This window comes from Tauraco erythrolophus, chromosome 10 (genome assembly GCF_009769465.1).
Source record: "Tauraco erythrolophus isolate bTauEry1 chromosome 10, bTauEry1.pri, whole genome shotgun sequence".
NCBI classification, from domain to species: domain Eukaryota; kingdom Metazoa; phylum Chordata; class Aves; order Musophagiformes; family Musophagidae; genus Tauraco; species Tauraco erythrolophus.
The window spans coordinates 2,410,088-2,425,253 of NC_141474.1; the positions used below are offsets into that span (position 1 = coordinate 2,410,088).

Consider the following 15,166-nt stretch of genomic DNA (forward strand, 5'->3'; position numbering starts at 1 on the left):
CCTCACCACGAAGTTCTGCCTGGAGACGTGACAGCACATGAAACAGAACCAGCCCCCAGTCACAGTCAAGCTCCATTCTCCCAGCACTGCAGTTGGTCACAGTGGGGCACAGGCCTCAAGCAGAGAGACAAGGAGGTCCTTCAACCAGAATATCAGGCAAGATGGATCCTTGGTCTACGCCAGCATCACCACTTTGATGTTATCGTTACAGCGTAATGGAGTAAGAGGAGAGTTTTCCTCCAGGATGAAAACAAGTTTTCACTGAGGTTTTACAGAAACAGTCCGTGCCTCAATAACTACATGGCGAGTATCCAGAGACAGAATTCGGTTCTCATTGAAATGATATTTTTGCCACTGGAAAAAGTAGCATTTTCTGGATCAGTTTCACTGTGGAACACATGAGCCTGTTTCCAACATGACTTTCATCTCCCAGCATTGCTTCTGGCCAACCCCACAATAGGGCAAAAACATTGCACGTGTCAAGGAAACTGAAATCTAAGTCTGCAGTTGCCTCAATGTTAGACTGAGATCTGCAGTAGACTTTTTCTTTGACACTGTCCCACATGACATCCTTGTCTCTAAACTGGAGAGTCATGGATTTGACGGATGGACCACTCGGTGGATAAGGAATTGGCTGGATGAGTGTTGCGGTAAATGGCTCGATGTCCTAGTGGAGACCACTGACGAGTGGTGTGCCTCAGGGGTCAGTACTGGGACCAGTGCTATTTAACATCTTTGTTGGCGACACGGACAGTGGGATCGAGTGCACCCTCAGCAAGTTTGCAGATAACACCAAGCTGTGTGGGGTGGTGGACATGCTGGAGGGAAGGGATGTCATCCAGAGGGACCTTGGAGAGGTGGGCCTGTGAGGTGAGAACCTCATGAAGTTCAACAAGGCCAAGTGCAAGGTCCTGCACGTGGGTTGGGGCAATCCCAAGCACAGGTACAGGCTGGACAGAGAATGGATTAAGAACAGCCCCATGGAGAATGATGCTTGGGGATGCTGGCAGATGAAAAGCTGGCCATGAGCCGGCAATGTGCACTGGCAGCCCAGAAAGCCAACCGTGTCCTGGGCTGCAGCCAAAGCAGCGTGGGCAGCAGGGCGAGGGAGGGGATTCTGCCCCTCTGCTCTGCTCTTGTGAGACCCCACCTGGAATACTGCGTTCAGCTCTGGAGTCCCCAGTACGGAAAAGAGCAGATCCAAAGGAGGGCCACAAAGATGATCTGAGGACTGCAGCACCTCCCCTATGAAAAGAAGCTGAGAGAGTTGGGGTTGTTCAGCCTGGAGAAGAGAGGGCTCCAGCGAGACCTTCTAGGAGCCTTCCGGTACTTAGAGGGGGCCTACAAGAAAGATAGGGACAAACTTTTTAGCAGGACCTGCTGCAAAAGGACAAGGGGTAATGGTTTTAAACTAAAAGAGGGTAGATTTATATCAGATACAAGCAATATTTTTTTTTTTACGATGAGAGTGGCGAATTACTGGATCAGGTTGCCCAGAGAGGTGGTAGATCTCATCCAAGCCTCATCCCTGGAAACATTCAAGGTGAAGTTGGATGGGGCTCTGAGCAACCTGATCTAGTTGAAGATGCCCTTACTCAGTGCATGGGGCTTGGGCTAGATAATCTTTAAAGGTCCCTTCCAACCCAAACTATTCTATGATTCTGTAAGCCCACAGAGCTTGGTCATCCTCAGACTCAGTTGCCCATCCAGGCCACTCGAGCACAGACTGGAGCAGCATGGCTCCAAATGGGAACATTTCTATCTCCTTCCTGCGAGATACTTCCGGCACTCCTCCGCTTTGCTCTGTTAGGGGTACAGCACATCCTACAGCTCCGGGCCACGTGAAGATCTGCATGTGCAGCTTGCAGGACTTGGAAGATTGGCCAACTCTGACCTACTTTTTCCAGGTTGTTAGGCTGGCAAAGGGGAGGAGTTTGGCTTGTTTTCCTCTATAAGTTCCCTTGCAAAAATCAGGTCCTGCCTCAGGGCCAGAAAGAGCCTTATCTGATGACGCTTCAGCAGTTAAATCAAGTATACTGTAGCTAAGCCAGGGCGCAAGACTGGACAGATGTGACATAGAAAACAGCTGGATCAGTCCCCAATGAGCTGCTCTAACACAAAGTGCTGTGTCCCTGCTGTAACACAAGCAGGCGCATCTCCAGTTCCTCCCCTGAGCTGAGGGGTTTCAAACCCTGCACACCCCCCTGAACCGCACCAGATGACTGTGGCTCTGGCTTTACATAAGCCAGCTTCACCGCCAAGAGCTCCGGCTCACAGGGAACACAACCCCAGGGCAAAAGAAACGGTGACTGAAACTGCACTGGACATCACCTCCTCCTTCCTTCCACACTGCTGAAGCAGATCCTCCCAGCAGGGAAAGGCGTGCACTCGTCCCACGGCTCCTCGTTTCCTTTGGAGAAGCAGGAGGCAACAAGGAAGCATGCTGGCAACACTGTCCCAGCTGAAGAACATCTCCTGGACTTGCCGGGGATGTCTGTTGCTGGTTGGGCAAGCCGTGCCAAGAGCCACTTACGGAAGCTGCTTTCCATCGCCGTGTTAGCACGTTTTGCAACCAAGGTTGAGGTCTGTTGAGCGGCCTGCTCCCAGTACTTCAACTTGTTTATCTGAGCAGCCCAACGACAGTGGGAATGCATCCTGGGTGGACAGAAACTGCGGCGGAAGCTGAGTACTAGTGCCACGAGCTATCCAAACTTTAAACGTTTTTAAGAAAAGACTTTTTCCTTAAAATGCCTGGAATGACACTGTTTATGATCATAACATCAAAAGCAGATGAAGCAAATGAAAGCTGCAAATCCAAAACAGGATTAAGCAAGACGAGTGATCATTAAGAGTGGAGTCATACAACTGGTTTCCTTTGTAGATGCTACCAATTGTTTGGAAGCCAATATTCTAAAATAAAAATAGATCTTTAAAGATGTAGTATAAATTTTACAGTGGTTCCTTGGGCCCAATTTTCCACTAAGCCTCCTGAAAATCTAGAAGGGGAGAGGTCCTATGGAAAGAAGAACCACAGTTTGCAAGCATTTCTCATCCAGAATGCTTCAGTTTGAGATTCTGGTCTTTTTCTACAAATTCTTGTACTGTCACGGAAGGAAGGAAAGGCTCTACAGCATGGTGTGAGATCTGGAGAAGATTCAAAACTGAACATCCACTATATAAGAACTCAGTGATCTGGAGGCAAGGTCTTTTCCCAAAGCTGCAGTCAAAGAAGTGATTTTACCAGATCTATTGACCCTTGAGACCAGCAGAAAGCTAAGCAGTTAAGACAATTAAATCCTCACCAAAACCATGTGGATTTTGAGATATTCCATTGGGTTTATGTGGCAGGTTCTGGGCAGCAGGAGGGTAGGAGGGCTGGGCGGCTTCTGTGAGAACATACCAGAAGCTGTCACCATGTCAGACAGAGACAGTTTTTGCTGGCTCCAAGATGGACCAGCTGCTAGCCAAGGCTGAGCCCATCAGCAGCACTGGTGGTACCTCTGTGATAACACATGTAAGAAAGAGTAAACAACACAGTGCAGCAGCTGTGAGAGAGGAAGGAGAAAGTGTGAGAGAAGCAACTCTGCAGATAATAGGTCAGTGAAGAAGGAGGGGGAGGAGGTGCTCCAGGTGCCGGAGCAGACCTTCCCTCAGAGCGACACAGGTTGTCCTCCTGCAGCCCATGGAGGACCACAGTGGTGTAGAGATCCACATTGAGGCGTGTGGAGGATCCCACACTGGAGCAGGTAGATGTGCCCTGAAGGAAGCCACAGCCCATGTAGAGCCAACGCAGGAGCAGACTCCAGTCAGGAGCTGTGGCCCGTGGAGAGGAGCCCACACAGCAGTAGATCTTCTGGCAGGAACTGTGGCCCATGGGGCACCCATGCTAGAGCAGTATGATCCTGAAGGACTGTACCCCATGGAAAGGATCCAGGCTAAAGCAGTTCCTGAAGGACTGCAGCTCATGGGGAGGACCCACGTTAGAGAAGGTCATGAAGGATTTTATGCTGTGGGAGGGACCACGTGCTGGAGCCAGGGAAAAATATGAGGGAAAAGGATCAGCAGAGACAACATGTTATGAATTGACTGCAATCTCCATTCCTCATCCCCCTGCATCACTTGGGGGGATATAGAAGAGTCAGGAGTGAAGTTGAGCCTGGAAAGAAGGGAGGTATGGGCTGGGAAGATATTCTTAATTTTATTTCTAACTATCCTACTCTGTTACAATTAATTGACAATAAATTAAAAGTAATTTCCTTAAATAGACTCTGTTTTGCCTGCGACGGGAATAGGTAAGTGATCTCCTTGTCCTCATCTTGACCCATGAGCTTTTCATCATATTTCTTCTCCCCGTCCTGTTGATGGAGGAGGACTGATAGTGCAGCTTGGTGGGCACCTGGCAGCCAGCCAAGGTCAACCCACCACACATCTGCTGCAGTTGCTCATCTCAAATCCTCCACCCTGTAAGAACATTTAGCCAGAAGAACCAAGCACAGCTATTAGAGCGGCAGTGACTAAAACAGAATTTAAACCTTTTGTAAAGACAGAGCCGCATGGATTGCACGTTGATAGGACAGTATCTTGAGTGCAAGAGACACCTTGAAAGGGACACCATAAAAATTAAAACAAGTGGAATCAGTAAACGAAGTACTGATATACAAAGGCAACACTAAATGGGCAGATACCTGAAATAAGAAGAGATTTGAATGAACTCCTGGGAAAGAGGGAGTCTGCTCTTAAAACTTTTCGTTTAACCCCCCCAAACATCCTGGGTCATGCATTCTTACAGTAATTCTCATTTATCACCCCCCCACACACATTCACAGAATGACAAACTGGTGTCAGCAGACTAACTTCCTTCATATATGAAAAGCATTTACACGGAAAATTTTTATGATGCAATTATTGCCATTTTCGTTTATTTTGATGTGCTTTGTCAGCCAGAAACAAAAGCAGCTACTGTAGCTGAGCTACTCAGATCCTGGTATGACCCACATTCAGATTCGATTGTCAGATTTGATTGCTTGTCTTCGTCAGATCACTCTACAAAAATTTTAAAGCTTACAGAGACAATGGGAAATCTCAGCCAAATAAAATAAAAATAGAAGACTGGAAGCTATCCTAGCTCCAGCTTCTCTGTTGTTCCAACCACCCAGATCAGCCAGGAAGCTAAAAATGTCTTGAATCAGCAGCGCTGTGTGTGTGAACTGTTCACTCAAGGAAACACAGTACTTGTGGAAGTTACGGTGTAGCGGGCATCTGTCACCTAGTTTTAAGGATGACACAACCATTTATGCTCTCCATTAATGAAGAGCTCAAGAAATCTTGAAAACCTTACTTAAAACATTGCCTATCTCCCCAGCCTAGGCTTGAGGAAACGGAGGTGTGGATAATTATGCCAGGGAAGTCAGGCCCTTCACGCCCACCCACAGAGCGGGGGCACCATGCACACTAGACCTCTTATCTGAGACTCCTTGAGCAGAAGTAGACCTCAAATCTTTAAGATGAGAAATATCACACACAAACAGCAAAATTATAAAATAAATTTAGATTTAGTCAGCTCTTTCACAGCTATTCCAGAAAGTCTTGGAAAGACTGATATGGAAAAAAGAAGAAAAGTAAAACATTACACAAAATCTCTCATGTTCACCAGGACATCCATCACCACCACAAGGTCAAATTACCTCTCTTGCCCGCAGAACAGTCACTGTCTACACAAAGTGGAGCAACAACAAGAGAGTAAATTAGGAGAAACCCACCAGAAGAGTCAACAGTTGGTAGTTTCTGTCATGGGAGAGCAACACTCAGGTACCCACCTCAACCAAGGCATCTCATATTATACATCATAGCCACCCTCCCTGGTAGTGAATCCTATCCTTGAGATCTGAAACCCAGCCTAAAAGGTCAAAAATTCCTTCAACAGGTTAGGGTTTTGGCAAATTAAATGAAAAAATATTTATATATATGCTTACTTCCACTGCTCACACCTTCATGCATCTTTCTTAAGTATTTAACCTGATTACTGATCTGATCAAACAGCTTCCAGCCTCCAACACACCAAGTTTTGTACGTCCATAGGAAATAAAAATATTTTTCACTTTTCCAAAATAAAACCAGAAGCAACACATCTGTTTTTTTCACTTTGGAGGATTTGCCAGGACTCCAAGAACAAGCCCCAGGAACTTGGAAGCCCACTCAGAGACACCCCAGAACGCAGATGCCTCAGGCTACGGAGCACTCGTAGCTGCCTCAGACAGGAAACCAAGCAGGTTTCAGTGGCCCTTGAGCACAGTTCTGTCAGGTTTTACCAAAATAAAAAGTTCTTCCTGCGTAGCTTTTTGGTTTTGATGACTCAATAAGATAAGCATTTTGTCTGGAAAAAACCCAATTATATTGATGGATATCTGGAGTTTATACTTCAGGACCATACTTGTCCGAGGTGGGGGGAGCACACCGTGGTCTCCTGGCTTTCTTCACCCTTTCCATACTCCCTTCAATATCACATCATGAGGTCCTCATTTCAACCCCCTTTCTTCCCTTCTCATGTTGCCCACAATGTCTCACGTCAGAGACCGCTGTGTCTGAGAACCTGTATTTTTCCATTTAACCATCCTCTTACACATGCAAGCATGTAGGCCCCTTGTTCTACTCTTCACAGCACTACTGCCAGAGTCTTCTTCTATCAAGACCCTCTCAGAGGCCATCAGGATAACACCCCACTGCATCTTCTCTGTGGGGTCTTTTTCTCCACCTATAGTAATGCTAAATAGATTCCCAATTCCTTCTTCTCCCCTTCTGCTAGGGCTCCCCTCATAGCTGGGGCGCTTGAACCTTCCCCTCCCAACTGTCCCTCCCACCTACTCCTCAAGTTTAATATCAACAGTAGACACTAGTGATAAAAAAAACCTAACTGTTAACCTGCTACAGCAAAGCTGAGTGTCAGAGAAGTTGCTTTACTTCGACCTGAAAGCAGTTTCCAGGAAGGTGCTGGGAGAGAAGCCTGGCCAGAGTGTAGGACCAAGGCACCACACGCGTGCCCCCGGCACCGGCTGGCAGCCTCAGGCTACGCCACGCTCTGCATGCAGTGCCAGGGAAAGGGACAGACGGCTGACAGCACAACGGTCATGATCAAGGAAGCAGGAACATCCTTTTTACAGAGTCAGCCAATATATTCTTCTCTCCTTCTTCACCCCTTAAGAGCAAACAGTTTTCATGGCTCATTCTTCCCACTGGTTTCCTGTTTGGCTACTGAGCCCGGAGGCTCAGAAGCCCAACAGAAGGGGGAAGAAGGGCTGGTGTCTTATTTAACTCTCCACCATGAGATGTGCTTATCTCTTCTGGATATTTTTTTTTTTTTTCTTTTTACGGCACTGACTCAGCAGAGCTCTGGGCTTCTTTCTTTTTAAGTCTTCCCACCACCAAACCACAGCCTTTTGAAGATACAGCAATTGCCAGTTTCACTATACTCGGAGCAGCACTTCCGACTGAGCCAAAAAACTAAGTGTAGGTGTCACTTGCTCGTAGGCAAATTGTTTACACCTCACTCAGCTTTTTTGGATCCATGCAAAGAAGGAGCGGCAAATCTGCTTTCTGAGTTAGTGAGTGAGCAAGGAAATGGGTACGTTGCCCCAGCTTTAACAAGCAAGACCCCAAAAAAGCCACCAAAACGCCACCAACCCACTAACAATCATTTAATGGATGACAAGCTTGCTGTGTCATCTCCCCTTGCCTACAGCAACAGTCTCCTAGAAGAAAGAGGCAAAACAGAAATACTCACGCATGTCACCAAACGCTCCTTTTGTGACATTCGTGGCTTTCTTCACTGTCACGGTGAATATGTGAGAATACTGGTGTTCCACCTGGAAGTCAGAGAGTTAGAGGTGATTAAGCTCCAGAACCAAAAACCACCTATCCAAATAGGTTTCATTTTCTCCAAAAAACTGAGAGAGAGAAATCACCCAGTCAAAATGTAAGTGAAACTCATACTGGATAGAGCATCTTAAAGCTGAACTGCACCCTGTAGCTTTACAGAAAGGTCAGACTTTATAATAGGGTTGCTGGATTTTCCTGCAGCCACACCTACTAATCTCAACGAACAACACTCCTCCTCTCTACAGAACCTGCTTTAAGGCATTTAGTCAGTCGGGGACAACTTGGTACGGTGAGAAAAAAAAAAAATAAAAAGGGGGCTATTTTACAGTGCGCTCTTCTTTGTAATTACTTTCCCCCAGTAAAGAGAATGGGTGCAAATATTTCAAAGTATACGTTCTGAAACAGCTATATGCATACTGCACATGCAAGGGATACATAGGTGGTAGTGCATGGAATACACCACCTTAGGACACATCGATACCCGAAATGCAAGTGTCCTTAAGACAACGGAGGGAAGGTGAAAAGCAAGCTGTTAAAACATCGACAAGCAAATTTCACGCTGCTTCTGGAGCTTCCTGTTTCCTGCAAAGCCCCAGTTCACAGCAGGAGCCGCCTTTCTAACAGCAGCTCTGTCCCAAATGAACTACGGAAGTAGAAAAAGGTGTGAAATTAAGAAACCAAAGAAAAAGCCTTAATGAAAAGAGCTCAGTAACTCACACCCGCTGTAGCTCTACCTACACAGCTGTAAGTTTGACCAACCTACTGAGCACCATTATGAGAACCACCACTGTGTGTCGCAAGGCAGACCACATCGGCCTTTACAGGGACACCTGTGGGTAAGTTTTATGCACTAGAGCCAGGACCAGGTCTCACACCATCACCTCAGCACTTCCACCTCCACTGCTATCTCAAAGCCAGTCTTAAGGCACTCGAGCTGTCTGACTGCCCCCAGTGCCCAGATGTTGTCTTACATGGGGGTACAACCTGGAGCGTGCCAGCTCGCGCTCTTGCGACAGAAGCTCTGGCACCAGGAGGGACCATCTCACACCTGAGCTCTGCCTCTACAACGAGCACCAGGTCCAAGCTGCCTGGCTCTTACCGCTCAAGCCACCGGCCCAAAAGTGTACCTCCTGCAGGACCTATGATATGCACTGATACAGCCGTTTCCCAGGTTTCCATTTCTACAGCTGAAACTGTGATATTGTTTTATCTTTTCCTAAGTACTCGTTAACTTTGTGAAAGACATTAAAATAAACACTGCACATCAGTCATTGGGACCAAAAATACCCTTCAACCCACACGTGGCTTAGTTTCCAACAGTGGCACATGCCTCCATTTCAGCTACTGCTGCTTCAACTGCTAGACTTTTTAAGTGCCTTCAGGTGGTTCTCAGTCATTTCAGAACTGGTTGTTTCAGCCAAGCCTCATTATTTCACATCTACAACATGCTTACACACCCAGAGACTGGTGTCCTTTTCCAGGATCCCTTTATTACAAATGTCCAAAATGTAATTTTGCCAAATCCAGTGCCCAGGTGTCCACTGGATCGCTTTATTACAAATAAACCAAAAAAATGACAGTTTCTTATAGGTTATATACCATTTTCTGGAAAAAAAAAAAAGAAAAAAGCTAAACCTAATCTTCTAAAGACAGCAAAAGTGGCTTGTGGATACTTAAATAGAGTCAGGACGCATGAAAACCACAACGCAAATGATACCAGCACAAACTCCTCCACAAGCCCGTAGTCCAGAGGTCTGCAAAGGCATCGCCACCTCACCGTGGCATGACCTCGAGGAGGAAGTGCCCACAGTGATGCTGAGGGTATGACTTCACTGCAGACACTGGCTGACCCAGACACGGGATCGTTGCATCTTTATTACAGCTGTAATCACCCACATGTTGTGACAACTGCTGGAGGCTTCACTTCATGACAGTCTGCCCAGCAGTAAATTCCAACTCTGTAATTTTCCCCCTGTAAGCTGTAGGAGTTGTCTGGTTCCAAGAACGAGTAAGCAGGCGGGGGGAAACTGTGGCAATACAAACTACTGCCTTACAAGTGCCATACTCGTCATTGCACAAGTAAACGGCTCAACTATCCCAGTAAAAATGGAATCCAGGCTCTACCTGCTTCTCCCAACAGGGACTGTTAACTCACCTCAAAAGCATCAAACCCAGCGGGAAGAGTTTAGATGGGGGAATTCAAAGCTGTTCGGAAGCAACACCTACCTAACAGCCTGCCCTGTGCTGACATGAAGACAAACCAAGGATTTTGTGACATCCATCACCTTTTGCATCGCAGCTTCCAAGAGTGGACGGATGAATGGGAAGGAGGATGGGGTTAATAAACTCCCTGAATAAACTCCTGCCTCTGCCACGTGGCAAAAAAAAGTCCAGTTTTCCACTACAGCAGGGTAAACAGGGATTTTAGTGGTTATCTGGTACCACCAGTACCCCAGCTCTGTCATTTACCCTGCTTCAAGAATTTTTACAAGCTGTGAATCTCCAGAAAACACCGACTCTCGCCGCCCCTTGTTTTCAGGTTGCTTCCTGAACGCGCTCAAAGCTGTTTTATCGGTGTGTGCCACCTCCACACGCATGTCAGATGGCTGAAGCGTGGGTTTCACAAGGCAGGGCTGGCCTCAGGGTTTGTTCACGCAGATTGATGTAGTTCCTTTGTCACATACAACCTCATAATTACGAGAAACAGCCCAAAGTACAAACCCTTCTCCTTATTCTCAGCTGTTAAGAAAGAGCCTGTCCTCACTAGAGCCCACAAATCAGAGATCGTTGAACATTTAGCAACAAGGAGGAGGATGGAGTTATAATTAAGCGACGAGTAGGAGACATGGGCATGTTGGATCCAGTTCCCAGCTGCTCTGTGTGCAATTCTGGTGCCCCAGAGTCCTGGCTGTAATATGGGGATACTATACATGCTACCAAGATGCTCACTGACCAAAAGCACTTCTGTAAAGTCATTTTCTTGCATCTCCTAGTCTTACTCATGAAACTCAGATGCCTAAATAAAAGGTCCACCACCAAAACAAGGCCAAACCATGACTTACTAGTGTATTCCCACCATGGCAGCACAGGGATCATCACTACTTTCTGTTACACATCAGTAATTGTTTTACTAATACTATCAATAACTGTTTTTATTAATACTATCGGGAAAATTGCTTTTTATTGACTTAAGCAGCAAACCCTGTCATTCCAGCCGTTGTTCTGCCAAGAAAGTGAAGTCTGGTTTAACATCTGGTATCCTCTGAAACAAATGTAAGCACACAGAGGTCTGGCAAAACAGAAAAACATTATCTGTTTTCCCTGCGCCTCACCCAAAATAACCCACAGAGGCTTATAATGAGAGAGTTATTAATATTTGGCTGTAATCACACGCTTGCAAGAAATTTGCAACTACTAAAATAAACGATCTCTCTCTTAGTAAAAAAAACCCAAATACACAGAGATACACAGGAAGCTCAAAAGCCTAGATCTTTTCTTATCCCAAAATAAATGTTTTTCATGCAACTTAAGTGCAATCGGAAATTAAGGCAATTTTCCACTTAGGATACAGTTTCTAAGGATATTAAGAGGCCCAAATGTCCATATTAACACCTGGTGCAACTTTCAGAAGCATTTTTTGTTAGTTTTTGGAAAGACTTGAGTTCTGAAGTAGATGCAGCCTGAAAATACCCCAAGAAACATATTGACTCCGAATACCTTTGTAAATCCAGCCCTTGCTAGTTTAGATGACTAAGCTGCATTTTCCAAACTGACTGACATTCATCTTAAGTCTTGATAAAAATCTGTACATGGCCAACTCCTCAATTGCTTCTGAAAAATAGACGATGGTCTATAAATCACTTAAACGTTGCAACACTGAGTGGAGCAACATCTGCATACTTTAAAAATTGAAGCCAGGTTAAAAATTTCAGAAGCTCACAATTAACTCAAAAACCTAAATCCTATCACCCAAAGTGACCTAGCTTTACATACGTGCTTCGTTTCACTTCCTCTTTCTCCATAAATTTAGGGAAGAACAGAGGGGAAAAAAAGAGTTTTCAATATGCCCTCTCTGAACATGGGTTTTCTGAATTACGGAACCTCCTGTGGACAGTATCCATTCTCTACTGGTTCAATCCACACAGTTTTCCAAGTATCCTGCACAGTCATGGTTCAGTATCCCCTGTTCTCACACCAGAGCTCTTCATCTCTTCCAGCTCCTCCTCCTGCCTCCTTTGTTCCTCTCTCACCTTTGACTGCTTTTTTTCCCCCCACAGTAAAATTTCCATAACTATCTGATTTCCTCTGTTTTACATATCGCTGCATTTGTATGTCCATAAACAGCATTACCTTCCCACTATGGGACTGGGAAATGGAACAACATGCCAAGATCTCCTGTAACACAGTCGGGTTTTACCTACCAACGTTCCGCGTTTACTGAGAAAGCAAGGGATTTGCATGCCTTGAAAATAGCATTTTTCAAATCCCAGAACGCTGAGTCAGAGAAGGTAACTCAATGAGGAGATGTACCTGCACACAAAACACCAAGCAGGAAGCTCTGGTATGGACAGATTGTGTAATAAGTATTTATTACTTTTACTTCCTTAACATTAAGGACACTTGAGCTCACAACTGGGCTGGGCAAATAAAAACGTTTGCCTGTTTTCTTAAGCACCAGATTTTCATAAAGCCCGTGTTCTTCTGTCACGGGGTATTACAATTAAGACAAACATTTGTGCACACACACACACAAATTTTGCCTTAAAGTGATTTCCCCCACGGCTGTAATATTTATCCCCCATATCAATGTAACTGATCACGTATTACGTGTTTTAATTCTTTATTCTCTGAATCTAAAAGCATTTTTGATACAGTCACTTCTGTCTCTACCTGCAGTAACTTTGTGAATTTCTTATTTTTTTCCTCAGAGTCTTTCATAGAATGAGGAAAAAAAAAAAAAAAGAAAAAGAAAGAGCTTGGAAAACACATAATGGTTAACAGCAGGACTTTCGGAAAATACAGAATTCTTTTGAGTCTTTTAATGCCGAATATAATTAAAAATTCAAGATTTTTGTATTGATATGACAATACATATTGCTGCCTTTGACTGTTCTAAATTTTAGTAAAACGTTCCATGCGATTTCAGTTTCCAAATTAAGAAACCTCAAAGATTTCCACTCACTTTTCAAGCTATTATGGGATCAGCTCTTGCACTAACAGTGCTCCTTCCTGCATTAGCAACATTCCTACAGCAGCAGCTCAGCATTGCCAGAGGATTAACTACTTCTAAGGCTGCACTTTGCTCGTTGTGGCACACAAATTGGCATGAAAAAAAGAGCTGTTACATGAATGATTCAACAAAATGTCGAGTGCCTGAGACCTCTTCCACAAAGGTATAGATCAGATCCAGAATTCCATCCAGGAGAGGGCACCGATGCAGAAAGGAGGAAGTTCGTGTGTTGTTTTAAGGCTGTTAAATACAGACACCGACCTGAAACTTGCCTTTACAGCAGCTTTCACAGGACTAGGGAGCGGGTAAAACACAAGTTTGACATCTGCTGGCTGCAAACTCACGTAAAGGATGTGACTGCGTGGGGCAGAAACCACAGAATTGATAAGAGATCGTTTCAAGGAAGCACACGCTGTATTTTTAGCCCTGTAAAAGTTCAACATTCTGACAAGTGTATGGGAGCTATCTTGGATTCCTGCCGTGAGGTTCTGGGACTGTTACGAAAAGTGCTGGTTGTGAACACACCCAGCTTGCTTCCAGATTTGAGTAGGAATTGTAATTTCAGTGTTTACTTTGGAAAGCCACCCAAGCAAATACACGCGAGGGAACATGAGAGCTGAAAGCCAGTGTTCAACAGGCTGCTGAGCCACTCCACTGCCTTGCCATCCAAAGGGCAGTTCCGCTCCCACTTCCCTTCTCCTCCTCCCCTTGCTCCTACTTCTCTGCTGCTACAGGTTGTGCTCGCCTGGTTGCACCCTGCCCTTGGGCCACCTCTGCCAGCAGAGGAACAACCTCTTGCTTTGAGCAGTTTTTCTGCCAATTCGGCAGGGTCAGTTGGCTCACTCCAGCCAGACACCTTTGAGTGCTGCTACAAGGGATCCAGCAGGAACACCGGAATCAAGCGGAAAGGAGGAAGCAGGAGCTTTTGGTTGAGTGGCACAGATCATTTCACTGACCTTTACCTAGAGTTTGCAGGCTATATTTTGAAGATTTTCTTTGAATCGACATCACTGATGCACACTAGTTTAAGATTTAAATTTCCAAAATTGTCAATTTATCTTTCTATCCATGCTGATGAAAAGGGAAAAGAGTTATTCCATAACTAGAATTGTACAAAAGAAATTGTACTGTAAGGGAGAAAGTTAAACACGTGATGCTACTTTTGTAGACCACAGGTCACTTTGGCAATCCGTGTGTGGAAAAATTTGTATGAAGCAGTCAGCTATAGGCACTTGGATGAAACACTGTGAACAAGTAAGTCCTTTAGAAAGATACTCTGTGACATCACACCCAAGAGGTTGTTAGGAGCCTGTGTTCCATTTTGACTTACACATAAGCAGCTACATGTCTGTAGTTTCAAAAGCCACGACCTGCTTTTGAAAAACTCACTTGAATCTTTCAAATTTCATTCCAAGGAATTTCTGAATAAATTTGTGTAATCACATTTACCATTTCTTTAAGGTATTAATGATAACTCTAATGCTTTGTGCTTATTTAGAGTAACTTCTAAAAGGATATATTATAAGAGACAGGATATATTACATAAGACAGGATACATAGAAAATTCAAAGTTACTTACCACAATGTGTTGATAGGGATCAATGACAGACATTTTTGCTTTAATTTTTATTCAAGACAACCGTCAAATGTCTCTTTCAATTCTACACAGAAGAGGTTTCTCAGTTTTTCAAAGCAGAGTTCAGTATGACAGATCCTTTAAATAAAGAAAAAAAAATCATTAAAATTATTATGTTCCTTTTAAACTACACTTTGTAACAGAGCAAATTAGTCCTCCACTTTAGGAAGGTTCCCACAACTCATTTGTTTACCAAGAACTTAACTTCACATAAGCTATGGAGGTATAGATACTTACTTGCCTGAACTGGAGAAATTCCTTGTGCTTATTTCCTGTACCTCAGGGTGAGAGCACAAACCAAATATCTTGAATTCCAGTCATCCAAGTGTTTCTAGCAGCTCTACAGATAAGCAAAAGAAAAGAGCAATTATATTGATCCATTACATAAATTCAAATCTGTATGCTTCCATGCATTATGAGTTTTAAAA

The 15,166-nt window shown here is 44.7% G+C and overlaps 1 protein-coding gene across 2 annotated transcripts in view; it reads right to left on the reverse strand.

Annotated features, from left to right (window-relative positions):
• The window catches only part of PLA2G4A (phospholipase A2 group IVA), a 72,958-nt gene extending 58,153 nt beyond the window's left edge, over window positions 1–14,805 (reverse strand). For both annotated transcript variants that reach the window (XM_086617268.1, XM_086617267.1), the window contains exons 1-2: window positions 14,682–14,805; window positions 7,778–7,859 (exon numbers count right to left, since the gene is read on the reverse strand). In XM_086617268.1, coding sequence (XP_086473394.1) covers window positions 7,778–7,859; window positions 14,682–14,714 — 115 coding nt within the window. In that variant the 5' untranslated portion in view covers window positions 14,715–14,805. The remainder of the gene's footprint in view (window positions 1–7,777; window positions 7,860–14,681) is intronic.
• Between the last annotated feature and the right edge of the window lie 361 nt (window positions 14,806–15,166).